The sequence below is a fragment of the Nomascus leucogenys genome, chromosome 15 (assembly GCF_006542625.1).
Source record: "Nomascus leucogenys isolate Asia chromosome 15, Asia_NLE_v1, whole genome shotgun sequence".
NCBI lineage: Eukaryota > Metazoa > Chordata > Mammalia > Primates > Hylobatidae > Nomascus > Nomascus leucogenys.
The window spans coordinates 105664347-105688936 of NC_044395.1; the positions used below are offsets into that span (position 1 = coordinate 105664347).

Here is a 24590-nt window from a genome sequence, read left to right on the forward strand (position 1 = left end):
CCCCAAGGTCCAGGTTGGCCCCCCGCAGCAGACACCAAGAAGGCAGGCGGAAAAGGAGGGTCGTGGAGGAAAGCAGAGAAAGGAGAGGATGTCAGTGGGCTCTTAAAGCGTAAAGGTTTAGAGTCAGGTGGTGTGAATTCACTGGCTCCACAAGTGACTGGGCAGTGGGGCCTTGCATTAGTGACTTCAGAGCACTAAGGTTGGGTCTTCTTATCTGTGAAATGGGACAACAGCGGTCCCTCTCATGGTCGTTGTGAGAATGTAACGTAACACAAATGTGGTGCCACTGAGACCCAGAAACACTCCACCTCCTGCGCTGGGATCCAGGCCTCACCCCAGTCCTGTCCCTTTACCTTGAGGGGACCCTCCCAAAGACTCTCCCGAGAGGTTGTCTTCTCTAAAGATTGACTTAAACCTCTCTTCAGCCCCAAACAGCTACTCGTGGTGAATTGAGCCCTCCGGGCTTCTCGGTCTCGCCAGGACCTTCCCAGCGTTCTCCTTCTTAGCGCCTCAACTGCATTTCCTGCAGAGCGCCCCTCTTCTGCACCCACAGACACACATTCTAAGACTTGGGGCCTTTCCCGCTGCTCCCACTGTTGACTTCTTGGGATCATTTTGGTTGTTTCTGTTCCCTCTGGCACCTCCATCCCTGCTAGGCTTTGGCCACGGCTTCTTCCTCATTGTCTCTCCCTCGAAAGGGTGTTAATCCTGGGCTTCCAGGCCTTCAAGGCCCTGAGTTTCCCAATTGAGTTATTTCAGAGTACAGACTGCCAAGGCTAGGGCCCTAGCTATGGTGGGTCATAGAGCCTCTGGTCAAACCTCATTGGCTTCTCTGGTCTCTCAAAAGAACCCTAGAGACCCTGTCCACAGGGCAGGACAGGGCAGAAAACGGGCAGAGCAAACTGCCACAACTCGTGGAGTCCTCTTTCAAATCTGGACTGCCGACCAGTCATGCTGGCCCCTTTGCTTCAGTGCAGCACCTAGCAAGGAGCTGGAGGCACCTGCCGTGCCGCCAGCCTTGAGAATATCCCAATACCTAGAGCCAAAGGTCATGGCTGCTTCTCTTTTCCCTGTCCCTGGGGCCCAGAGGGGACTACTTTTCTCAGCTTTCATGCTCAGGCCCCCTTCACTGGGCCCTCACGGTAATCATCTGCTGCCATGGTGCCTGGCTTTTCCTCTCAGGAAAGCAGTCTTGCCATCATGGCTACTAATCGTTCCTTAGAATGTGGACTTGCCTCAGCTAGGGAACATCCTTAGCAGGTCAGGGGTGGATGTAAAGGACAACTCCCTCTTCCAGAACCTTTTGCTCAAGAGCAAAGGTATCTTAGCTCCAAAGGCCAACCCAAAGCCATTATTAGAGAGAAGCCAGGAGAAGGGCAAGAAAGAAAGGCAGGCCCAGGTCTTGGTATGAGGGAGGCCAGCAGGAGCTTCAGAGCAGAGCCAAGAATGAGACAAGTCCCCAAGGCAGGTTCCTCCCCTTTCCTCCTTCTTCACTCTGTGCAGGCCAGACTGTGATATTCTTGGGCCTTGCCTGGGCCCCTTCCCACAAAGTTGGGGTGTGAGCTAATAAAGCTTTCAGTCCAAGGCTAGCATCCCCTAGCATGGAAGCAGGGCACACTGTACAGAGAGGGGCCATTCTCTAGCCAGGAGGGCAGGAGACAAAGCCAGCATCCAGGCTCCCTAGGCTTGGCTGTGGGCAGATCTCAACCACCTAGTCACAGCCAGAGAGCCTGCATCCCCTCCTCACCACGGGCTGCAGCTTAAGTGGCTGCATTGAATTAAAGGATAGATTGAGGGCCTGGAGCAGGCCCTGCACTGACTGACCCCCAGCCTGGGGGTGGGTTTTAAGTGGGCTGCGAGGCTGGGTGGCACTGGGCCAGAGTGCTCTGTACTATTTTGGCCAATTGACCCCCAACTCTTGACCAAGCTCTGGACCAACTCTTGACCAAGCTGCTCCAGTCTGCTCTGGCTGCTCCCCCTTCCTAAGGAGGAATAGGAGGCTCCTGACTCCCACAGAACCAAGATGGGGTGGCCGATAGCTTCATTCAGGCTCAGCCTGACCAAAACCCTGGTTCCCAGGCCTCCCACAAGAGTGACAACAGCACAACCTTACTCAGACAGGTCAGACATTTATAAAACAAGTGAATATTCACAAACAAATTGTGGGAGAAACACACCTTCCCAGCAATAGAAAATCTCTATAAAGTGCATTTTGCCTGCAACCATCTCTTCCCCATGCTGGCCCTTGGGTCAGGATTTGGGGCATTGTTCCGAGGGAGCCCTCAGGGCCACCTGAGCTGGGAGAAGGGAGGCATGAAGCCACCATGGAGCTCCAGGCTACTGGACATACCCTCTCTACCCTGCCCTTCCCTCCTGGCTCCAGGAGTGCACTGCCTGACTCCACTGGCAGGTTGATCTGGGAACGGGCTGGCATGCTAGGGATGGTGGAGAAGTAGGCAGAGGTGGTCCTGCCAACCTGTACCTTAGGGAAGAGAGCCAGCAGCAGACAGGCAAGAAAACGAATCATCCTGCTACCTGAAGGCGATGCTAGTGAATACTAAATCTTTGGCCTTCCCACGGTCTCAGATTTGCCCTTCCAGGTTTGCTTGACTCTCTTTCTGGCAATGGCCCCTGATTCTCTTTCCTCTCGGCTGGGGCTGAGGGAACAGGGAAGCCCCCAACCCAATGCTCTGAATGCACACCATCCACTGTGCCCTGCTCCCCTCCCACGATGATGGGACATTTCTAGTGAGGGTGACATACATACAACAGTTGGACTCTAAAGGCAGCTCTCTGGCTGAGAAAACCTGAGGATATCTCAGGAAGAAGCCTGTCAGTGTGGTGGACAGCTACAGGAGATGGGTCTGGCCCCAGGGTTCTGGTCCAAGGACAGAGGACAGTGAGGGACAGGGCTGGGGCCAAAAGAATTAACAGATCTGAGGCTAGGAAAGGTCACAGGGGAGGTAGAAAGGAAAAGGCCCAAAGGCCAGCTTAATGATACATGTGAGGACAAAAATCCAAACAGGAATCAGCCTCATAGCCACACACACACACACACACACACACGTACCCCACACACACACACACACACACACACACACACACACACACACTTTGTGGCTCAAGTGCAGGCCAGAGGGTGGAAGGAAGACTTGCTTTAGTTGGCCACCATCGTCCTTTCCATGACATCTTTCTCAACACAGGCCTTTGGCAGTGGGAAGGAAGAGGTGGGAGGCACAGGCCACTCCTGGAATGCAAGGCTTGGCTTCTCTGGGTCAAACCTCCCACCTACTGCTCCTGGAAGGAATGGTGTGCTGGATGTAATCTCTAACTCGGACTTTTGCCAACTGCCCCTGGCAGTCCCCATCCCTGAGTCCCTCTGCCTGAGTCCTTGGAGCTCAGCTACTGGGATAGCTGACATGGCAGTCTGGATGCTGACAAGTCCAGGGCAGGCCCTGGAAGCCAACAGAACAAAGACTAGAATGGTTTCCCTGGCTGGGTGTCAGCTGTCCTCACTGGCAGCACTGTGGTGCCTTGGAGTGTGGCCAGAGAAACCAGGGGGCCTTACACCACTGGAACCTGGTCTCCTCCTGGTAGAGTGAGTGAGTTTGATCCTGGCCCCTCCACAGCTCCTGGGTAAGCTCTGAGGCTGGCTCTCAGCTTCTGGGGAAGGAACAATGACAGCTGGGATCTAACTTTAGGTTCTAAATCCCGAAAAGGTAGATGTGCTGTCTTAGGCTCCTATTACAGTACCAGGTATACCCCACACCAGTCAGGTATCTGCGTGTACTTCTGTAGAGTGGTGGAAATTTTTTAGATCTGTCTATGGCCTCATGCTCAGTCCCAGATGCCCAAGGAAGGGCATGGGACTGAGCCCAGTGGCAGAGAATTTTAAAATAAGAAAGAGAGGCCAGGTGGCTACGTCTGGACAGCATCCATCCACTCCGGCCTGCTCAGCCTCCAGGTCAGAAAGCAGGAACTCAGCAGGGCTCTGGCTGCCTCCAGAATCCCATGCTTTGGACAACAGCCAGAACTGCTGCCCTCCTACTCCACAGTCTGACGTAAGGAGGGAGGGAAGGAGGTCTAGTGAGGCAGATGCCAGGATCCCAGCTAGGGTCCTACCACTACGTTCTGTTCAGACAAGGCAGCTGGCTTGCAGCAACAGGTCTCAGCTGAAAGTCACTGCCATAACCTCGAGCCTTGTGTCTGGAGGCTGGGAAACAGCACTGGCGTGCTACAGGTACTCCCCCAGCCCAGGCAACATTCAGAATCATGAGTGTCAACAGATGCATGCACACGCAAACAGGCACACCACTCCCTCCTCTGCACACGCGCACACACACACACACATGCTCGCTCTATCTCTGCCCGGTGATCAGCTTCTCTGCAGGTTGTACTCTGCTGCCGCGGTGGCTGCTTGGGCACCCAGGCTTTGCTCACGGAGCAAGGGCTCTGCAGCTGGAAGAGAAAAACAAGTGCAAAAGGAGCATTCAGGAGGCCGCTCAGTTGCCCAGGGACACAAGCTCCTCTGGCTGCTTCTCTGGGGACATTCAGAGTGGGACCTGGGAAGAGCTGAAAGAGTGAGCTGAAAGGGCCACGGTACCTGGGGACAGGTTGTTGCTGGGATGCCACTGGGATGAGGGAATACTGCCCCTCTGAGGTGCTGATGCAGGACAACCTCCCCACTGCAGGCCCTCCACCCAGGGCTGTGGACAGCAGAGGAGGAGGAGGACAAGGCTATGTGAGAGTCACATGAAGCCTTGGGGGATACTTGCTCAGATATGACAAGGGCAGCTTCTGAATCAAGGCACAACAGCTGCTGCCAGAGATGGAGAATCAGGAAAAAATGGCTGGAAGAGAAGCCCACTGGGACCAGTAATTTTGAAGAGTAAGGCAATGACTGAGTTTAGAATCAGCAGGTGAGCACATTTCCACATATAGATGAAAGCACCCTGGCACAGTGCAGGAAGATTGTGGGGGCAGGAGGGAGAGAGGAGACACAAGGATGACTCATTTTAAAGATTTATGACATCCAGAATCTGGGGCAAAGAGAAGAAACAGCTTCATCCCTGATAACAAAGGAAGGACGGGGTGCGCCTGTCACAATGCTGAGTTGTCTGTTTAAACAGGTTTAGTGTGTCTGAGAGTCTACAGAGACACACAGCATCCCATTAAAAGTTTGTGCAGTTTAAATGTGGGTGAGGTAGATAATAAGTAGGCTTCCTAAGCCTGCCATGGGTCAGGTACTATACACTTGTGCTGTGGCTGAATTCTGTCCCCCACAAAATTCTTATGTTGAAGTCCTAACCCCCAGTACCCCGGAAGGTGACTGTATTTGGAGACAGGGTCTTTAAAGACGTAATTAAGTTAAATGAGGTCATTAGTGTGGGCCCTAATCCAATATGACTGGTGTCCTTAAAGGAAGAGGAAATTTAGACCCAGACAGTACAGAGGGAAGACCATGTGAAGACACAGGGAGAAGATGGCTGTTTATAAGCCACAGAGAGGAGCCTCAGAAGAAAAGAAGCCAACCCTGGCAACATTTTGATCTTAGACTTCTAGCCTCCAGAACAGTGAGAGGACACATTTCTGTTGATTAAGCCACCCAGTCTGTGGTACTCTGTCATGGCAGCCTGAGCAGACTAACACAACTTGAGATCCCAGTAACCTTGAAGCTTGCCCTCCACTTTTGTAGACGAGAAAACAGAAACCAGAGAGGAGAAGGAACTTGCCCGGGACAACAGCACTGATAAGTGGCAGAGCCAAAAAAGGAAATCCACATCTGTCTGATTCTCAAATCTGTCTTTTTACCAGCAAGTAATCTCTATACAATAGTATTGCTCATTAAGACTTTTAGAGAAGACTTTTAGAAGAAATTCAACATGGCACCATGAAGACTAATATCCAACAGACATACATGTGAATTAAGCTGTTATTAGAAAAGGGAAAATGCTCTTAAAGTCAAAGACATTGGAGACAAGGATTCAGTATCATGCAATGCTTTTAAGGCCACATGCTAAATCTGAAGCAGATTTTATCTGATGATAATTTATCTGGAAGCTGGGCAAAATAAAGAGCAGACATAAGAGTGGGTGGCTGTATAGGTAAGTACTGTGTGTCTTATTCTTTTTTTTTTTTTTTGAGATGGAATTTCACTCGTTGCCCAGGCTGGAGTGCAATGGAGTGATTTTGGCTCACTGCAACCTCCGCCTCCCAGGTTCAAGTGATTCTCCTGCCTCAGCCTCCTGAGTAGCTGGAATTACAGGCATGTGTCACCACACCCGGCTAATTTTGTATTTTTAGTAGAGATGGGGTTTCTCCATGTTGGTCAGGCTGGTCTCTAACTCCTGACCTCAGGTGATCCACCCGCTTTGGCCTCCCAAAGGATTACAGGAGTGAGCCACCGAGCCCAACTTTTTTTTTTTTTTAAATAGATGGAGTCTTGTTCTGTTGCCCAGGCTAGAGTGCAGTGGCGTGATCTCGGCTCACTGCAACCTCTGCCTCCTGGGTTCAAGCACTTCTCCTGCCTTGGCCTCCCAAGTAGCTGGGATTACAGAAACCTGCCACCACAACTAATTTTTGTACTTTTAGTAGAGATGGGGTTTCACCATGTTGCCCAGGCTGGTCTTGAACTCCTGATCTCAGGTGATCCGCCCACCTCAGCCTCCCAAAGTGCTGGGATTACAGGCGTGAGCCACCGCACCTAGCTGTGTGTTTTATTCTTTAAAATATGTGTTATTTTCAATAATTTTTCCCTTTAAGCTTATACTATAATAACCTAGCCATTTTTTTTTGTTACAAATGTATGTATTATTAAGATGTACATGTGTTTATTGAAATATGCTGATTGTGAGTATATACTCCACACACAGGGCTCTCTCTGGCCCCTATTGTTAAACTAAAGAGATGGCTATTCTTCTGAAATAGAAAACTTTCAGGATTGCAGGATATACCAAAAAAGGTCCTCCTTACCCAACACCTCCATTTTGTGTGTGTGTGTTTTATCCATTTTCAGGGATGGGGGAAGATAAAGAGTGCATGAAGATTCCTTAGAATAACTGCTGTTAATCTGGGGTTCCTGGGCCTTAAGGAGCCCAAGGATAGGCTTTGGGGCAGTCCATGGAGCCTCTGGAGTGATGTGCACATTCCTCTCTGTGTGTGAACATATGCAGTTTTCTGGGTATGGGTTCCATCTTCCATCGACTTTCCAAAGTGGGGAGTAACCCAAACAGGGTTTAAGAACCAATGCCTACGCTTAGAAGATAAGAGGGTGAGGTACAGTCAGGTGGATATAACGATAACAATTCAGACATATGTTGCCTTCAGCATCAGTTAGTTTTGGACAGGCTCATGAAGGGAGGGGGCGGTGTCCTGGCCTCAGATAAGCCCTAGTCACCCAAGTCCCTCTGTGATGGTTTCAAAGCTACCAACGCAGAAAACCAAGGTTTAGAAGAACCAGCTTGGCCTCGCCTACAAAACTAGTCAGAGGCCTGTTCAACTAGTTACTCAAGCTGCTTGATCAGCAGATAACTAGTTGGTGCTGTACTCCTGTCCTCAAGCTAGGGCATGCGTCTGTAGAAAAAGGGGTCTGGGGAAATCAAATGAGATCTTGCAGAAAAATGATGACAGCAGGACTAAAGGGAAAGGAGAACAGCCAAGGGGAGGCACCAAGGGAAAAATCAACTCATAAAACATTCACTGAAAAATCAATCTCTTAGTTGTCCAACTCTTTCAACCTGTCATTAATACAAGAAACACAGTGGCAGCTAGAACAAAAAGTAGCGTAACGACTGTCTCCCTCTGCACCCCAATGTTAGTTAGCATGGCCTCCTGGGTACCTTTGCCCTCACACCCCTTCCCATCCATTAGACGCTATCAAGAACCCAAGTGTATAAGTCTGCCCGTCCCTATGCTCCTCGCCCTGGAGGGGTGGATGCACGTGTGCAGGCATGAGTTTATGCTGGCAGAGGGTCCACAACAGCTGACGGTTTGGAGGAAACTTTGTTTGCAGACTGTCACAGAGTCTCAATGTTTCCCTCTCCCCATCATATTGGACAAGGCACAGTGCCCAAGAGCTTGAGAAAGGCAGAGGGTTCGCTAACTGCTTCCAAGTGAGGGTCAGGGAAGTACAGCTGGGCCTGGATGGGGGAGAGAGCTGAAGGTCTGAGCTCAATCACATTCCTCAGGTCAACCACACCTTTACCCTTCCCACAGCATGCAGATCATGCAAGAAAGTGGAAGGGACAGCCATCAGTCAACGCCTACTTATGAAGTGCGAGGGAAAGCGCTAGGGGACGTGAGTCTAAACTTCTGATTTTAAAGGCAGGAACTGAGAATCAGAGAGGTGAGACTATTGGGTGGAGTCTCACAAGAGACAAGTGGCAGGTCTGGGACACAGACACTGGTTTGAGTGTAATGCTGGCAGGTCTCGGATGCAGACACTGGTCTGAGTGTAACGCAGGGCTCTCTGGCCAATGCCACACTGCCTCCACTTCCACTATTTAGCATTTTACCAATTGCTAGTGCCTTTCACCTTACAAGGACAGAGTATACAACTAAACTAGTGTCAAAAAGACATCAAGGAGAATCCAGAAGTCAGGTTTTACTCGATGATTTACCCAGTCAGGCTTACTGCACGGCTAACAAAAGCCGGCAGGGGAGGGGAAGAGGTGATCCTTGGCCGGGAACCTTTTGTATTCAGTGGGGCTTCTCTCCACAGATAGTCTGTACCAGCAGAAGGGCAAATGGAACACGTGAGCTGTTCTCCCCATGGCAAAAAAATTGGACCAATGAGAGAAATCTGTACACAATTCAAGGCTAATGGAATCCGGAGCAGTCAGCAGCTTTGGGGATTATGGGGAACCATTTGAAACAATAGCTATTTGGGGGCTGGCTTGTTTTTCAGTTTAGTGAATGCTGTAAAATAAAACTTAATGCAGAACAGATAGCTGGTGTGGATTTGAGGTAAGTGTAGAACCTACTGATTGGAGGCCATGTTTTCCTACCAGATCAGTTTAAATGTTAAGTGACTGTCCACCCTGTACACTGCCACAGGCCTGAGGCATTAGAAAAACAGAATCCAGAACTATAGAGCTCAGAGCTAAAGGAGACCTCAAAAGGCCCAGGATGTAGCCTTCAGGCTGGTGAAGAATGACTATTCACATCTTACACCTAAAGCATGGCAGAAAGGCTATGGATCCAGCCCAAAGTCACACAATTAAAAATGACACAGGAAATGGAGGAAAAAGGGACAAGTCTCCCTGCCACCCCCTCCCCCGACCCAATATAATATGATACCAATTTGGGCTACATAGCCACAGCTCTGTGGTCCATTCAGCTTAGGGTGCTGGCTCTGACAGAAGTAACACCAACATAATCAAAGACACCCGGAGAAGAAAGTACAAGATGATAATGTGATTCCATTTGCATAGTGCATTTTACATATTCAAAGACTTTTTCGATGGGTAGGGCAGGTGACAAGATGCTATTATCACCATTTTACAGCTGAGGATGCTAAGCATCTTTAGGCCCAGGTGCCTCTGCCAGCCTCTCACATGGTGAGACATGGTGTACTCTTCTTTTCTCAGGATTTCCAAAGAACACAGCTGTTCCTCCCTAGTCTGTCTTGGAGGGAAGTCTGCACCACCCCAGATCCTCTGACCTCTGCACCCCCAACCTTCACAGTCTAGCCTGGCCTTAACTCCCCACTGAGCCACCAGTGGAGGGCAGAGTAAACCTCAAGAATCAGTCCTTAAAATCCCAGTAGGCTGACAATCTTCTGGACTCCAGGGCAAGAGATGGGCACTTACCTCTGCATCCTTGTCATGTCTTCCCTTGGAATCACTGTCAAGCCTCTCAGCTGACTTTCTCTCCCCTACCTGTTCCTCTGCAGGTCCCAGCCCAATGCCTAATTCATCCTCCCAAAATGCCAATTTGATCATTCCCTTTCCAAAATGTTTCTTCACTCCCAAAGAGTACACCAGCAGACTCATGTGCCTGCCATTTACAACCTTCCACAATCAGACCCAACCGTAACCTTGTGTTCCTCTACAATAATAACAATACCTATAATAATAACTACTGCTTACCAAGCACTTATGACCCACACACTTGATAAGTGTCTTGCCTATAACACAGTCACCGTTAGCTGTCTACCAGTATCCACACTTCCTGGTTAACAGAACCTAAAATGTGTTCAGGAGGCAATGGGCTTGGCCCAGAAAATGGATTATGATTAGTCTAAGTCAGTGATTCTCCAAGTATGGTCCCTGGACCAGCAACCCTTATAATACAGAACTGCAGCCTCTTCTGTGCCCCGACCTTACCTTCTTACTCAACTTTATTTTATTGTTTTCATAGCACTGATGGCCTCTTGAAATTTTTTTTTTTTTGTGAGACTGAGTCTAGCTCTGTCACCCAGGCTGGAGTGCAGTGGTACGATCTTGGCTCACTGCAACCTCTGCCTCCTGGGTTCAAGTGATTCTCCTGCCTCAGCCTCCCGAGTAGCTGGGACTACAGGCACCTGCCACCTCGCCTGGCTAATTTTTGTATTTTTAGTAGAGACAGGATTTCACCATGTTGGCCAGGCTGGTCTCGAACTCCTGACCTCGTGATCCACCTGCCTCAGCCTCCCAAAGTGCTGGAATTACAAGTGTGAGCCACCACACCCGGCTGGCCTCTTGAAATTTTAAACATTTATTTGTTTACTGTCTGTCTCCTTCCACTAATATGCACCCAAGGGGGAAGGGATATTGCCAGTCTTGTACACAACCACACCCCCAACGCCTGGAACGGTGTCTGGCAAAGCATGAGCTCTTGATATGCGTACGGAAGGAGTGCAGCTGCCCTTGCTGTCCCTTCTCTTTCATCTTTGTTCAAGAATTGATGGCTGAAGCTGGGGCTGCCACCCAAGCCCAGACCAGCAACACTATTTCTGGGCCCCTTGTTAGGTAAGAAAAATAAGCCCCTATTTGTTTTAGCCACAGTAATTGAGCTTTCTATTATTAGCAGACCCCCACATTTCTAGCTGACACAGATTTAATCTTTTTTTTTTTTTTTTTTTTAGATGGAGTTTTGCTCGTCACCCAGGCTGGAGTGCAATGGCACGATCTCGGCTCACTGCAACCTCTGCCTCCCAGGTTCAAGTGATTCTCTTGCCTCAGCCTCCCGAGTAGCTGGAATTACAGGCATACGTCACCATGCCAGCTAATTTTGTATTTTTAGTAGAGGCGGGGTTTCTCCAAGCTGATGAGGCTGATCTCGAACCCCCAACCTCAGGCGATCTGACCACCTCGGCCTCCCAAAGTGCTGGGATTATAGGCATGAGCCACTGCACCCAGCCCAGATTTAATCATTTAATCGTTGCAACAGCAACCTAATTTATAGGTGAGGAAACTGAGTCTCATAGCAGTTAAGTCATTTGTACAAGATCACATAAATCTTCAGCTGTTTTTCTTGTCCTAAGCGCCCTGCTCACTGCCTGAATCCAATTCACTTTTCAGGCCCCCTAGTGCAAACTTCTGTGATATGTTCCCTGATTGTTCCAGACCACACCAGCTCCCTTCTGCTAAGCTTGTACAGTCTGTATCATTTGTCCAGGAATTCTAGGTTATTGCTCCTTTTTATCTAAGCAGACTGTTCAATCCTTATGGATGGACAGCACATCACGTTTTATATGTTTAATGCTCCCCCTTCTTCACCCACCTGCTGGCAACAATTTCATGTTGAATTGGACACCGTTAGCTTATTGAGCAACCTTGACCCAGACGTTTAACCTCTCTGTTCTTTGGTTTTCTCATCCAAAAATCAGCGTGTCAGCCTGGCAAGTTCCAAATTTGTAATACAGGATGAACTTTGCTTAGTATCACAGAGCTAAGAGATAACTGAGAGAGTAGTAGGTTGCTGGTACTCCCAGGAACAAGACAGCACACATCTGTCCATCAGCAATGTCTATGTCAAAGAGCCCAGGAAAGGTGAAGGGTGCAGGCATCAAATGCCCATCTCAGTGAGCACATAAATCCAGACACTCAAACCAGATGGCCGCAGCCTGGCCCTGAAGTAAGAGGGATCTGATAAAAAGAACCTGTCAGCTCCATGGAGAAAAATCACCCTCCAATCTACATGGTGCATAAGGAACAGCTTGAGATGATGACTCAGAGGGGACAGGAATTTACATTTCCCCAAGAGTGGCATAAAAGGCCCTTCCTGCTTTGGGAAAGGAGAAGCCAGTGTTTTGATGACATTCAGGAGGCTTCCAAGATGAGCACTGCCAGGGAGGTGCAGAGCTGAGGCCACAGGACAGGTGAGAAGGGAGGAAAGGCCGCAAAAGGCAAAGATGATGACAGACTGGGTCTACTGGTCCTCAGGCAGGGCTGGGCCAAGTAAGACACAGCACAGCCCTCTGTCCAGGCTTCTCAAGGTCAGTGCTGCCCTCCACTGGCTGGCCTATAGAACACAGCCTGTTGGAGAGCAGGGGGCCTGGAGCAGCCTCAGACCCTGCAATGGGCCTTTTCCCCGCTGCTTCACACACAGGTCTCAGCTTTCTTTTTGTTGAGTGTGACTCACTTTAATAGGCAGAAAGCGCCACCCCTCAGCCCCCATGCCTTCCTTTTTCCCTTAGCTGGCAAAAAAAATAGAAAAGAGCTTGACTTTTAAATCTCTGATAAAAGTCAGAATCGTGGGATTTTTGAGCTGAAATCCTAAAAGTCATGCAGTCCCACCATATTATTATTATTATTATTATTATTATTATTGTTTTTAGAGATGGAGTCTCACTATGTTGGTTTGGCCAGGTTGGTCTTGAACTCCTGGCCTCAAGCGATCCTCCCACCTTGGCCTCCCAAAGTGCTGGGATTACATACATGAGCCACCACAGCCGGCCCAATGGTAAAGGTCACACAGATATTAACTAGAAAGTACTCATTCCCTAAGCCAGGATGGAACCCGGCTGCCACTGTAAAATGGTAAAGCTTTAGTGGCTGAGCACTGGGTGGTCCCACCAGATTTTCATCTAGTTTGCTATGTTTCAACCTGCAGCTGGCAGGGCAGTAGGCCCCCCCGCTCCCAACTTCCTTCCTGAGGTTGAATCTAGGCTGCTGTCACTCACTCTCAGGCATCCTTGCTCGGCAGCTCTGGGGTTGGCAACTCTGCCACCCTGGCCCGTTTGCTGAGTTCTTCACCAGGTGGTTCCTCGGCTGCTTCCAGCTTGCGTTTGGGGGATGCTGGGCCACTGGGTAGTGGTCTTGGGCCTGTAGGGAAACATGTCAAAGGGTCACACAGACTGTGCATGCAGCCAAAATGACCCCACACTATGCAGCAGCAGCTCTTTAGGGGACAGGGAGCACACTTATCAATGGAATGCCAGCATGCTGCTCCTCAGACCTGCCCCTCGGCCTTGCTTTCAGCAATGACTTTGCCTGGAAATGTCCGAGGAGGACATGATCAAGCAGGCCTGCTGGTAGCAGGACCAGCTTTTGGGCCCCAGATGGCATGGGCTGTGGGCCACAGACTCATTTGGCCTGCCTGCTGTCCTTGCTTTGAAGGTGAGGCATTCCCTCTGCAACCCTGAATCAGCCTCCCCAAGCAGCAAAGAGCAGGGCCCCTGTGGAGGAGTCATGCTGCCCATGGAGGCAGCCTAGCTGGGCCAACTAGAAAAACCCGTGTTCTTGCCATCTCATGTTACTCATCTTCATCCTCAAGAAGGGTGGAGGCTCCGAACGCAACCAATCTGTCCAGTCTTTCTCCTTGCAGCCACCACCCTGTCTGTGCTGCCTCCTCTCTGGCCTCCCTGGGCCCGCTGCGGCCTACTCTGTCCAGTCTCCACCCAGCAGGCCAGGGAGCTTTTTCAGACCTAAGTGCAATCATGCCCTGCCCTACTGACCATCCTTCAGTGCACTGAAGGTTGAATCCTAGTCCTCGTCTCAGACATCAGGCCTGCCACATGCTGCTCATGCTGTATCTTGTCCTCATCTCATTCCTGCTCCTCACTGGGACATGCCGCCACACTGACCTCCCTTCGGTTCCTTGAATGGACTCAGCTCGGTAGTGTCTGTGAGCTTTTTCTTGCTACTCCCTTTGTCTGGAATGTTATTTTCTCAGTGTGTGGCAGGGCTGGCTCCTGCTCATGACGTGGGTCTCTGCTTACACAGGTGTTTCCTGACTGCTCCAACCTCCAGGGACGCAGAAGAAATCCTTCTTTCCCAGTCCCTCTGTCAAGACACTCAACTTTCTTTTCCTCCAAAGCACTTGTTATCTGAAATGATCCAACTTGGTTCCTTTACTATTTGACTGCCCCAGGTAGAATATAAGCTCCACTGGGCAAGGCCTCCTTCTGGCCTCAGTCCTGAATGACTGAAGTGGTGGCACAGGCCACAGGAGGCCACAGGAGGCTGGCTGCTGCTGCTCACCTGCACTGCTCACGCTGCCAGCCTGGCTCGAGCTGGGCTCTGCCACAGGGTGACTGAGGTCTTCCACACAGGAAGGGACAGATGCCAGTAGACCTGGGAGAGAGGCGAGGAGTAATCAGAGTGCCGTCTTGCAGGATTGCAGAAGGCTACAGGGCAGAATGAAGCAAGCGGGGGTGGGGAGGGTAGGAGCAAGACACTGAGGTTCCATTTCTTCCCACTGCCCCACAACTACTCAAGGAGGCCCAGTTCATCCCAGCCTGCAGTGTCCCATACCCCGGGAAGGTGTCAACCTGAAAGACAGCACTCAGCCTCCCTTTGCAAGTATCTGGACATCCCCATCTGGCCCCCTGAGCCTGTAGGTGCTGTCCTTCCCTTCAGTGAGCTAGGTGTTTGTCTCCTTACAGAGTCCCCGGTAGCGCGAGAGCTGCTGGTAAATCTGCTTCATTCGTTCAATGTTGAGCCGGCTGGTCTCGGCATGGTTGACAATGGGCCGTGGGTAGTCCACACCAATGATGCACTTGGCTGCCTTCTGAATTGACTCGGGGGCATTCCAGGGCTCATAGATGTATCGAGAGGGGAACGCTTTCAATTTGGGCAGGTATCGCCTGAAATAAGATACACCAGATGACCCGTCAGCATACCTAGACCCTCCTTCAAAAGGTCCAGGGTATCCCATCCTAGTAGGAGGCCACAGTGGTCAGAGGCCAGAGAGCCTGGTCTGCATCCTCACCTGATGTAGTCTCCACTGGGGTCCGTGCGACGGCCAAAGCCCACAGGGCAGTAGCAGTGGAAGAACTGCTGGAAGAAAGCACTGCAGGACAGCCACATCCAGCTGCCTGCGTTCACACTGAAATCTGCATCCAGGAGCAGCTCATCAAATACCTAGATAGGGGAGGGGATGATCAGCCTCCTTGGGGATATGCAGCCATGTTTTTTCCCAAGTCACCACAGTGCCCCCAGGAGCCAAAGCCCTTCCACTGAAGGCAAGCCACACAGGATCTGGAGGGGATCTCCTGGACCCAGAAATCCCACCCCATCCCTCAGCCCAGAAGGGGGCTGCCCTTTGATGGGCCTGACCAGAGGGTACATGCCAGCTTTTCGCTGAGAGAGCACTCACCCGGACCCCGCTCTCCCAGCTGACCCAGAGGTCCCCGCGGGTCAGGAAGCAGGCAACGGCGTGCCGGGCCAAGTGGTGGATCCAGCCCTCCTGCCTCAGTTGGGTCATGATGGCATCGATCCAAGGGAAGCCTGTCTTGCCCTCAGCCCACTTGGCCAGGGCCTCAGGATTGCGGTCCCAGGGGATCTGGATGCAGATGGGGTTCCCCTCCATGCGGTCAAACCTGGGGTTGTTGGTAGCTGCCGTGTAGAAGAACTCTCGCCATAGGAGTTGCCCAAATAGGGAGAGGGGAGGTGTGCTGTTCCGCTTCACCTGAGAGGTAGGGGTGGCACATGGATACAAACACTCGCCCAGCTCTTAGCATGGTGCCTCTCAGGTCTCTTCTACAAAGGAATCTGGGCCCTCCACAGACCTGGTGGCTCAGCTCCCAGATGTGGAAGGACTATCCCCTGGAAGTGGCACAGCGTGCCTGCACTTGCAACACCCAGGCCCTGCCTGCACTGTGCCACTGCTCTGAGCAAGAAGAAAGCTACAGAGGGCCAGGCAGTGGGAAGGGGTGTCACCACAGCACTCTGCACTAGGATTCAAACCTCCCAAGGCTGGTCATGTTCCTTGTCCTCAAGAGTTCCCTGTTTGGCTCCACCTTCTAGAAAGTCAAAAGGAGTTTTCCTATCAGCACACATGAAAAATGCTCAGTCTAGATTTTGGCTGAATAAGTTATACACACAGCCTGGATCTGGGGCCATAAGGTAATTAAGAAATCAGACCTCCAAGCAAATAATGACTTCCCTCAAGTCACAAGATTACTCACCAAACTGGCAAAGCTATCCCATGCCACAAAATCTCAATAATGGCAAGGATAAGGAGATAACATTTAAAAATGCAGATACAGCCAGGTGTGGTGGCTCGCATCTGTAATCCCAGCACTTTGAGAGGCTGAGGTGGGTGGATGGCCTGAGCCCAGGAGCTTGAGATCAGCCTGGGCAACATGGCGAAACCCAGTTTCTACAAAAAAAATACAAAAAATTAGCCAGGTGTGGTGGCATGCACCTATAGTCCCAGCTACCGGGGAGGCTGAGGTAGGAGGATCACCTGAGCCTGAAAGGTTGTGGCTGCAGTGAGCTGTGATCATACCACTGTACTCCAGCCTGGGTGACAGAATGAGATCCTGTCTCAAAAACAAACAAAAAAGCAAACGTAGACACAACAGCTAGGCATGGTGGCTCACAGCTGTAATCCCAGCACTATGCGAGGCCAAGGCAGGATAATTGCTTGTGCCCAGGAGTTCGAGACCAGCCTGGGCAACATAGCAAGACCCTATCTCTACAAAGAATGTAAAAAATTAGCTCTACTTGAGAGGCTGAGGCAGAGGGATTGCTCGAGCCCAGGAGTCCGAGGTTTCAGTGAACTGTGATCAGGCCTCACTACACTCTAGCCTGGGTAACAGAGATAGACTTTGTCTCTTAAATAAACAACAGAAACAAAAAAACATAGGCACAAGATGAGGTGATCCCTCTGAATGTTGACTGTGATGCCCTCTCTCCTTCTGGGGATAGTTAACACAGGCTTATTTGCTTCTTGTCTGTATAGCACAGCTCTGTGTGCAGCCCCTCCAGACCACTCCCTCCATCACTGATGGGCAACTGCTGTTCCTGGACTCCCCTTTTGAATGCTGTGGACACAGCCCCAGAGAGGGCAGCTATGCTCTTCCACTTCAGACTGGCTCCAGCCTCACCCTCTCCATGCCTCTCACCCTGGGGACCTCGCCCCTGTCCACCAGCTGCCAGAGGATATGCCACCTCTAGGGTCACACCTGAGGCCTGCTTTTCTGCCTGTCCTGCTCTACATGATGGTCTGGGCTTCATTCTGGTGGGCAGTTCACTCTGTGCTTGGCTCTGCCCTCTTGGATATTGAGTCTTCTCGCCTCCTCTGGACTATCCGCACACACTTAGGCCCTTCCAGGGGCCACAGCCCAACCCCCACCCACCAGTGCCTTTTTTAGGGTGACTGACAAGCCCAAAAGGCCTGGCTGCAGGCCTTAGCTGCAATGTGGGCAGGTATGTCCCCCTTACCTTTTTATACAGGTCCCACAGGCGGTAATAGAAGAGGCGGCAGGAGAGACAACCAAAACGCAGGTAGGGGCTGAGGCCTGTGGGGCTGGCCAGGAGGGAGTTGGCGCTCATTCGGGGCCTCTCATAGTTGGCAACCCAGGCCTACAGCAGATAGAGAAGGTGGCAAAAGGAAAGGCTTGGATGTTACAGAGGAAAGAATGGAGGCATTGGTTGGTTAAGGAATCTGCCCAGGGTCACAGAACAGCCAGCCATGGAGCCACGGAACACTGTGCTTGTCCAGCCGATTTTGAGACGGAACCACCATCGGACCAAACAACGAGTCTATGTCATTCCCTGACTTGCTCTTTAATGTGTGGGGTGACTGTGAACACGTTATTACTTCCCTCAGCTACGTATCTATTAAATAAGAACAAAATTTCCAATCTCCGGTGGATTAAAATGAGATATGAAAGAATTCTGAAAGCACTGAATGAACTCTCTAATTATACAGCAGGAAACACGGCTTCTACTTTACAGAAAAGAATCTCTCTCTCAGTCCCTTCTCTAGTCACTAGCGGCCCTTAGGTTGTATCATGGACACCAGGGACTTCGCACTATTGTTCAACAGCAGCTGGGGAAGGAGGAAACTTCCAATCCATTCCTGGGGACCAATGGAATCATTCATTTCTGGGGCCATGTGTCATATAACATTACTGGTCATGTGTTTATCACCACTGGTTGCTGGCATAGGACTTTACTTTCCTGACTTGCTGTTCCATGCAGTCTCTCACGACTTTTTTTTTTTTTTTCTTTTTCGAGACAGAGTTTTGCTCTCGTCACCCAGGCTGGAGCGCAGTGGTGTGATCTCGGCTCACCGCAACCTCCGCCTCCCGGGTTCAAGGGATTCTCCTGATTGCCCACCTCAGCCTCCCAAAGTGCTGGGATTACAGACGTGAGCCACCGTGACCGGCCTATTTTCACTTTCTTAACTCCCAACATCCTCTCCTCCTCTCCATGATACTGTTTCACAACCTTGACTCTCTTCAGGCCTCCTGCTCCGCACTTCCTGGAAATGGAAGCCATCAGGTAGGAAACACCTCTGCTTTCAGCCACTAAATCTACAAACTCACCTGCACCCACACCTACCCCTCTTTCTCCTCCCCTCCTGTGACCCTGCCCAAGGCCAAGGCCTCCGGCTGCTCTGGAAGCCTCCCCCTTCCTTCTCTTGCATTTTCTTTTTTTTTTTTTTTTGAGACGGAGTCTCGCTCTGTCGCCCAGGCTGGAGTGCAGTGGCGCAATCTTGGCTCACTGCAAGCTCCGCCTCCCGGGTTCACGCCATTCTCCTGCCTCAGCCTCTCCGAGTAGCTGGGATTACAGGTGCCCGCCACCACGCCCGGCTAATTTTTTGTATTTTTAGTAGAGACGGGGTTTCACCGTGGTCTCGATCTCCTGACCTCGGGATCCGCCCGCCTCGGCCTCCCAAAGTGCTGGGATTACAAGCGTGAGCCACCGCGCCCGGCCCTCTTGCATTTTCAACCTCTTTCTTTCTATAGTCTTCACTCCCAAAACATTGAGAAAATAATCTCGTTTCTCCTCTTCACAAAGACAACAAAATAAAAACAAAGGGCTTCTGGCAACCCTGTAGACTTGGGTCCTTTTTCCTCCTTCACAGCCCGCCTCTCTGCATTTCCCCTCCCCTACCTCCAATTTCTGGCCAACCCCATCCTGGTTTCTGCCTTGACCACAAGGCTGGTTCCCACAAGAGTCTCCTGTGACTTCTGTGCCACTGAGTCCTGCAGGCACTTTCTGTCCTTGTATTTTGGGATCTCTCAGCAGCGCTGTACCTGCCGACTGTGCTGTCTTATCCTCTTGATTCCTTGGCCTCTGTGACTCCACATCTCCTGGTATCTCCCAGCTGCCTGGCGCTCTTGGTCTTTCACCAGCTCCACCTCCTCTACCTCTCCCTTAAATGTGGGCACCCAGGGCTCAGCTCTAGGTTCTCTACTCAACTGTGTGCCTCGGCAAGCTCATCCAGGCCCATGGCTCCCGGTTCCACCCCTTTGCAGACAATCACCACATCCACAGCTCTAGCCCAGGTTGCTCCACCCGGCTGCCTGCTAGAAACCTCTACTTGGCTGCCTCTCAGGCAGCTCAAGGGAGATGCGCCCTTTTCTTTAAACCCACCCTTCCATTGGCCTCCCTACCTCAGATAATACACTGCTAGCTACCTAGCTGCCCAAGGCACAATCCTAGCCATCACCTTTGTCCCCTCACCAAGTCCTGTCAATTCTACTGCCCAAATATTTCCCAAATCTGTCCTTTTCTTTCCATTCCCTGCTGCCACCAACCTGGTTCAGGCTAAGGTCATATCTAGACTGGACAACTGTGGCAGCCTCCTGACTGGCATCCCTGCGTCCACTCCCATCCCCCGCTAACTCATTCTCCACGCTGGGACCAGAGTGATGCAATGCCTGTTGCTCGGGATAATGTACACAGTGGGCTTCCTGTTGCTCTGAGGACAGAGCCCAAATCTTCATGAAAGCTTCTGTGGCTCCCCAGCACCCAGGCCTTTCCAGCTCTGTCTCTTGCCCCTTTTTTTTGAGACAGGGTCAGGGTGGAGTGCAGTGGTGTGATCTCGGCTCACTGTACCCTCCGCCTCCTGCTGCCCCTCTTCTTTACGCATCTGCTCTCACTGGCCTTTGCCTCTGCACAAGCAGCTGCCTCTGGACCACTGTCTTCCTTTCCCTCACCTTCACCTGGTTAACTGAGACTCTTCCTTCAAGTCACAACCTCAAGGCTTCTTCCTCTGCAGGTAACCCCTGTGGTATCAGGTTAAGCACCTCTAACAGACACTAGGTATTTTTGCGTGCGCACACCCTTGCTAGCCCCCAGCTTTTAAAATACTTTTATTTTAAATGGAACTTGGATACAGAAAATCACACAAATGTGTGACTTAATGAATTATTCTAAGGCAAACATCCACGCAATCGCCACCAAGGCTCGGGAAACAGAGCTTTGACAGCCACCCCAAGAATCTATGTGCTCACCCCAGGAACAGTTCCCTCCTGCCCCCCAATATATGCAACCCCTACTTCAGCTCTTATAATAAACACTTTCTGCATTTCTGAAACGTTTACATTTTTCTATTTTGGCAAAACATGTTTGAAAGGAAGGACTTTATCTTTTCACAGTTATTCTTTAAGTAGCTTCTTTTTTTTACCCAAATGTGCATTCCTAGGTGTTACAATTTAGTCTTGGCCATTAAAAAAAACTTTATTTCTGCCCGGGTGTGGTGGCTCATGCCTGTAATTCCAGCACTTTGGGAGGCCGAGGCAGGGGGATCACTTGCAGTCAGGAGTTTGAGACCAGTCAGGCCAACAGGGTGAAACCCCGTCTCTACTAAAAAGACAACAATTAGCCAGGCATGGTGGTGGGAGCCTGTAATCCCAGCTACTCAATTTTCTTTTTTTTTTTTTTTTGAGACAGAGTCTTATTCTGTCAACCAGGCTGGAGTGCAGTGGCATGATCTCGTCTCACTGCAACCTCCGCCTCCCAGGTTCAAGCGATTCTCATGCCTCAGCCTCCCAAGTAGCTGGGATTACAGGCATGCGCCACCATGCCTGACTAGTTTTTGTATTTTTAGTAGAGATGAGGTTTCACCATGTTGGCCAGGCTGGTCTCGAACTCCTGACTTCAAGTGCTCCATCCGCCTCGGCCTCCCAAAGTGCTGGGATTCTTTTTCTTTTTTTTCTGAGACCCCACTCTCTGTCACCCAGGTGGGAGTGCAGTGGCACGACTTCCTGGGCTTAAGTGATTCTCCTACCTCAGCCTCCCAAGTAGTTGGCACTACAGGCACATGCTGCCACACCCGGCCAATTTGTTTTTATTTAGAGATGAGGGCTTGTCATGTTGCCCAGGCTGGTTTTGAACTCCTAGGTTCAAGAGATCCTCCTGCCTTGGCCTCCCAAAGTGCTGAGATTACAGGTGAGTCACCGTGCCTGGCCTTAAAAAAAAACTTTAATATGTTATTTAATTTTCTTTTAATCTGCACATTTCCTGCCATTTTTTCTTTTCCTTTCCATTGTTCTGGGAAAGAACCCAGGCTATCTGACTTGCCAAGATTCCCACAGTCTGGATTTTGCTGCCTGTATACTCATGGTGCAGTTCAACAAGCGCTGTGTCCTGTGTATCACCTGCACGTTGGTGGCTGGTACCAGGAACTGGACTGGACTCAGGTTTGATCCCTTTGACAAGACTACAGGGGCACATAATGCTTGCCTCCTTCTATGGTGTCAGCAGTCACCAATACATAATGCAGCATCATTGAGGGTTACAAAATGGTGGTATTCAAATTCTATCATTCCTTTCTAATTTAATAATCAGAATACTTTTATAGAGAGATGCTTGCCCTCATCTACTATTGAGTAACCCAGTGGTAAAGATCATGTAGCTTCCTCTGCTTTTCAGTAACAGCATCTCATATTCCTGTGGCGAACCAGCCTTCCCTGATCCTAGTCCGAGTGGATAAAGCAGAGCTAAACCTACCTTCCAGTTCTGGGAGTGGACTCATGATGCAAGTCTGGCCAGGGAAAGCACCACCTCCTATATCCGGCCACAGTCACTGAGTCAGGGACAGTCACATGACCCAAACCAGGCCAATGAAAACACGCCTCGGGACTTTTCCTGATGCTTTCAGAAAAGAGGCACATACCTTCTTCTATCTAGTATTGCTAAACAGACTGAAAATAAGCTGGTGGTGATGAGCTTTGCCACTGATCAAGGAAAGCCTCGCTGAGGATGAAATAACAGAGAGGAAAACAGAGCTGAAAGATGAAGAATGCATTCCTCATAGCATTCCTTGGAACCTGGATCCAGCTGTGCCTGAAGGCTACTCTTGGTTATGTAACCTAGAAAAACCTTCCCTTTTTAGCCGGGCGCGGTGGCTCACGCTTGTAATCCCAGCACTTTGGGAGGCCGAGGCGGGTGGATCACGAGGTCAGGAGATCGAGACCACGGTGAAACCCCGTCTCTACTAAAAATACAAAAAATTAGCCGGGCGTGGTGGCGGGCGCCTGTAGTCCCAGCTACTCGGAGAGGCTGAGGCAGGAGAATGGCGTGAACCCGGGAGGCGGAGCTTGCAGTGAGCCGAGATCTGGCCACTGCACTCCAGCCTGGGCGACAGAGCGAGACTCCGTCTCAAAAAAAAAAAAAAAAAAAAAAAAAAAAAAAAAAAGAAAAACCTTCCCTTTTTCAAAAGCCAGCTTGCAAGCAAGAACTGATTGATATAATCCTCATGGTCTTTGCTCCCATAACCCTCTGAACCTTCCTTTCTAACCCTTAGAACTTCTATAATTCCTTGTTTAATGTCCATCATTTCCAGAAGACTGTTTCTGGAGACAGACTCCATGCCTATCTTGTTTCGCAGTCTCTCTAGAAGCTAAAACATCCTGGCACGAGTAGGTGCTCCCTTCAGATTTGGAGAACTGAAGGAAGCTAAAATAAACATCCTGAAATCAGGTTCAACTCCTGTATCTCCAGCACCATCTGCTCTCCCAGATATGCAGGACACAGTATTTCCTCTGGCCACCACTGAGTCTGAATGTGTCCACGGCATAAGGGCCCTTGAGAGAAGGGGCCCGCTGAGGGTACGTGGAAAAGGAGCTCCTGTCGGTGACCTAAGGGACATCCCTCTACAAAATGTTCTCCAGCTGATAAAAACTAACCACAGATGATAGCTCTTTACAGGTTTAAGCCCTATTCTACTCCTGCAATCCCATTTGTCATCTCCACCCTTCTGCCCCTTGGCCCAACCTTTGTCTTCAAACCGGGCCCAAGAATCTCTAAGTGAAGCTTGTGATGTGGACAGAGATAGCTGCTCTCATCCTTTAAGTCTGTGGGGCTTGCTTTCGGCCCAGGCTGAAGGAAACAACCAGGTAGAAACATCGAGGCTGTGGGCCTTCACCATTGACTGGACACCTCCAGGGCTGCAGAACATTCTTCCCAAGCAGATTTGCCTTGGCCTCCTTGTTCTATTATCACCATCATCTGGCTGCTGGGCAAAATACCTAGCCATCTTAGCAGGCATAGAAAAAGTTGAGATTTTATAAACCAGCTGCAGGGGGCAGGAAACTAGGAGGTGACTGTTCTCGGACATGAGAACTTTCTCTGCTCGTCTAGCTGCAGGGGAGTGAGGACTTTGTGACACTGTGCCTCTGAGGCCTGGGCTTCTTTCCTCCCCAGTTCTCACTGCACCGGGAGGTGGGCCATTTGCTCTGTGTCCAAGCAAATGGAAATCAACACGCTGAAAGAGTTCCAGCAAAAAGATGCAGAGACACATCAACACAAAATAATCTTATAGATTTTACCAACCAGATATCCTCTTAGCAGGGGGAACCTGCCCACAGATGAAAGAAAAGCAATCCGACACAGCTTTAGAATAACATAGAACAAGGTCTTACTGTGTTATAAGGTGAGCATTCCTAATTCAAGAATCTAAAATCTGTAACACTTTTGGTCCCAAGCACTTTGGATAAGGAATACTCAACCTGTAATTACTAACTTTGTGACCTCAGGCAAGTTACTTAACCTCTCTAAGCCTCAATTTTGTAATCTGTGGAATGAACAGCTTAGTACCTACCTTGTAGGGCTGTTGGAAAGATTAAAAGAAATGCCAGCAGGTGCTTAACCCAGAAATGCTGAGCCTAGTGGCCAGCACACGGTAAGTACTCTCTAAATGGTAGTTGCTGTTAGTGTTGCTGTTGTTAGGGCCATCAGGAGGACAAGAGGATTTTTCATTTTCCAACCAGTGTGAGCTAAGAGGGACTAAAGGACATGGACATGATCTGTATCCCCTGCTGTGTGGATATCAGTATCTGCAGCTCTGTCTCAGAAACAGCCCATACCTTCCGTTCCAGGTGCTTATCCAGGCGGGCCAGAGCTTCTGTCTCTCCTCCCTGCCAGACAGCTGGACCAAGTCCTTCAGTGGGGAACCCTGTAGAGAAGGAAAGGTCACAAGAC

The 24590-nt window shown here is 50.3% G+C and overlaps 2 protein-coding genes across 3 annotated transcripts in view; both read right to left on the reverse strand.

The window, feature by feature from the left end:
* The window catches only part of LOC115838561 (E3 ubiquitin-protein ligase RNF169-like), a 178687-nt gene that overhangs the window by 64715 nt on the left and 89382 nt on the right, over window positions 1-24590 (reverse strand). The gene's annotated exons all lie outside the window — the stretch shown is intronic.
* CRY2 (cryptochrome circadian regulator 2) overlaps window positions 2113-24590 on the reverse strand; it is a 37143-nt gene continuing 14665 nt past the window's right edge. For both annotated transcript variants that reach the window (XM_030794556.1, XM_030794557.1), the window contains exons 5-12: window positions 24476-24564; window positions 17595-17735; window positions 15523-15834; window positions 15136-15287; window positions 14808-15010; window positions 14406-14498; window positions 13106-13247; window positions 2113-4458 (exon numbers count right to left, since the gene is read on the reverse strand). In XM_030794556.1, the coding sequence (XP_030650416.1) occupies window positions 13108-13247; window positions 14406-14498; window positions 14808-15010; window positions 15136-15287; window positions 15523-15834; window positions 17595-17735; window positions 24476-24564 (1130 nt within the window). In that variant the 3' untranslated portion in view covers window positions 2113-4458; window positions 13106-13107. The remainder of the gene's footprint in view (window positions 4459-13105; window positions 13248-14405; window positions 14499-14807; window positions 15011-15135; window positions 15288-15522; window positions 15835-17594; window positions 17736-24475; window positions 24565-24590) is intronic.